Consider the following 2,277-nt stretch of genomic DNA (forward strand, 5'->3'; position numbering starts at 1 on the left):
ATAAGGTAGATGCTCATTTTAAAGGCTGTGGACATTCATCTTTATTCTTATTCTAGTATTCAAAATGTTAAGGAGTAACTAACTCCTTTATTCATGAGAGTTGAACGTAATGTATTCTTAACTCTTTGTGAATTCCAATATTCAAATATAATTTTTTTTCATCACTTGTTTTAATTGCATATTCTAGATTGATTGCATATGTGAGAGTATTTGCTAGTTGAAAGATAGTTTGGGAAACTTGATTAAGATATAACAACTAATAGATTTCACATGTTAGACATAGATGTGGAACATTTAATCATACATAACATCAGAATCTTGATTAATGCGAACTTATAATAAAAATTGCTAGACATGGGATTTTTAATATTCAAGTTTAAACTTGTCGTTAAGACATTACAACTTATTACAAAATATGTGAATGCTAAAGAAGGAATCAGAAGAATATTGTTTGGTGCTTTTGCTTTGAATATTATTTTTGTGAAATTTATTATCTAATTGAATTATGAATTGCAAGAGTTGTCAAGTTGTTGCACAAGTCTCTTGGAAAACAATACTTGAACTTTTCACTCTATTACATGTGCAATTTGGTATACTTGTCAATCCTATAACAAGTTTTTGGAAAAAAAAAAAGATAAAAAGAAAAAACGATGTAACAAAAATTATGGTAAGAAAAATACTATTTGTCCAAGAAAAAAATTGGAACATGTTCCAACTTTTCAATATGCCTATAAGTATTTTTTTTTCCCAAACAAAAAGCTCTCCAAATCCACCACTAAACCTTGAGTATGAGATTTCTGAACAACAATGATATTTTATTTTCACATCACAATTCTTGATAAAGGGAAGAAATTTATTCAAACTAGATAGGTTTAAACAAAAAGGTTGACACCAAAGTTTTCACCTATTAACAAAAGGAACAAAAGCAAATAAAGTGTTGCATGCAACACTTATTGAACTATAAAGACACACTATTACAACTCTGTAAACGAAAAAAAATAAATCATAACTCATCGATAATTCTTCGAATTTGGATTCTTTATTAATTTTTCTTGTCATTCTTTTGTTGCCCCTTCAAAATATGATGGTCACTGATTTTTTAAATTTTAAAATTATTAAAAATATTTTTAAAGTACCAACATCTGTAGAAAATCTGAACCCTAGTTCATTACGTTTATTCATTTGTTATCCTCAACCAAATCCAGGGATTCCAGAACTTGGGTTGAACCCCATGAAGTCACCACCACCACAAAAACCCCCAGGACTGTTGTTATCAGTGTTGTTGTCAAGTTCATCCTCTTGTCGATCTTCAGGAGTGTACTTCAAAATGTCAGGGTTCCTAAATGTGGAGACAGTGATCATGACATTCTCACCAGCAATGACTCTGCCACCGATGATGCCACTGAAAACCTGTCCTTGAGCGGTGGAGAGATGGATCCCAAAGGATGGAGGAGGGGGAGGGGTGGCACCGGGGTGAAGAATGTAGTGGTTGTCGTACAAGTAGGATCCAGTGAGGGAGAGGAAGTTGAAGGGCCCATAGAGCATGATGGGTGGTGAACCCTCATTTGAAGCTTCCATGGTCACGTTGTTGATCATGCCAGAAACATTCATAACAGTGACACTAACTTGGTCCCTGTGAACAATCTCAAGAATAGACTCCATGATGTCTCCATTTGGAGCCACATTGAAAGTGAAGACATTCATAGTTGAATCTGTGGTTTCTGGCACTCGGAGAGAGCTAGGTTTTGGCTTGTTTCTTGACCCGACAGGCCTACCACGTGGCCTCCTTCCAGATTTGGTGGTACGAGGTTCATTGGCGGCGGTGGCTTCTTGTGGTTGACCTTGTTGGAATGAGGAGTTAGTGTCCTCATCTTGAGAAGAAGTAGAGTCTAAGTCATAGATTTTAGGGGAATTGTTTCTCATTTTGATGAAGAGGTTTCTTGTGTAGAGTGTAGACAAGGTCTATGAGTTGGGTGAGGAAATACTTGAAATGTTTTGGGTGAGAAAGTTTGATCCATCTATGTGGGAATTTATAGTAAAATTGATGACATTTTACCACTCTCTTAAAAGAAATATTTACAACCAATTAAGATCTACTCTTTTTTCTTTTATCTTCTATTTTTCATAATTATAAAAGAAAAATGATTTTTTTTTTCATACATAACAACATAACATAAGAAAACTTTTGAATTTATAAAAAATAAAAATAAAAAATAATATAGGAAATGTAAATTGAGTGTAAAAATTTATTAAATATCAAAATAATATGAACTATCA

The 2,277-nt window shown here is 33.2% G+C and overlaps 1 protein-coding gene across 1 annotated transcript; it reads right to left on the reverse strand.

The window, feature by feature from the left end:
- Window positions 1-1,191: 1,191 nt before the first annotated feature.
- Window positions 1,192-1,923, reverse strand: LOC114188422 (AT-hook motif nuclear-localized protein 19-like). Its single transcript, XM_028077009.1, has one exon. It carries the CDS (start codon window positions 1,921-1,923, stop codon window positions 1,192-1,194), a length of 732 nt encoding a protein of 243 aa, XP_027932810.1.
- Between the last annotated feature and the right edge of the window lie 354 nt (window positions 1,924-2,277).

This window comes from Vigna unguiculata, chromosome 6, assembly GCF_004118075.2.
Source record: "Vigna unguiculata cultivar IT97K-499-35 chromosome 6, ASM411807v1, whole genome shotgun sequence".
NCBI lineage: Eukaryota > Viridiplantae > Streptophyta > Magnoliopsida > Fabales > Fabaceae > Vigna > Vigna unguiculata.

Coding starts and splice junctions, on each gene's coding strand:
- LOC114188422 (XM_028077009.1), bottom strand. CDS start 1,923: ATGAGAAACAATTCCCCTAAAATCTATGACTTAGACTCTACTTCTTCT.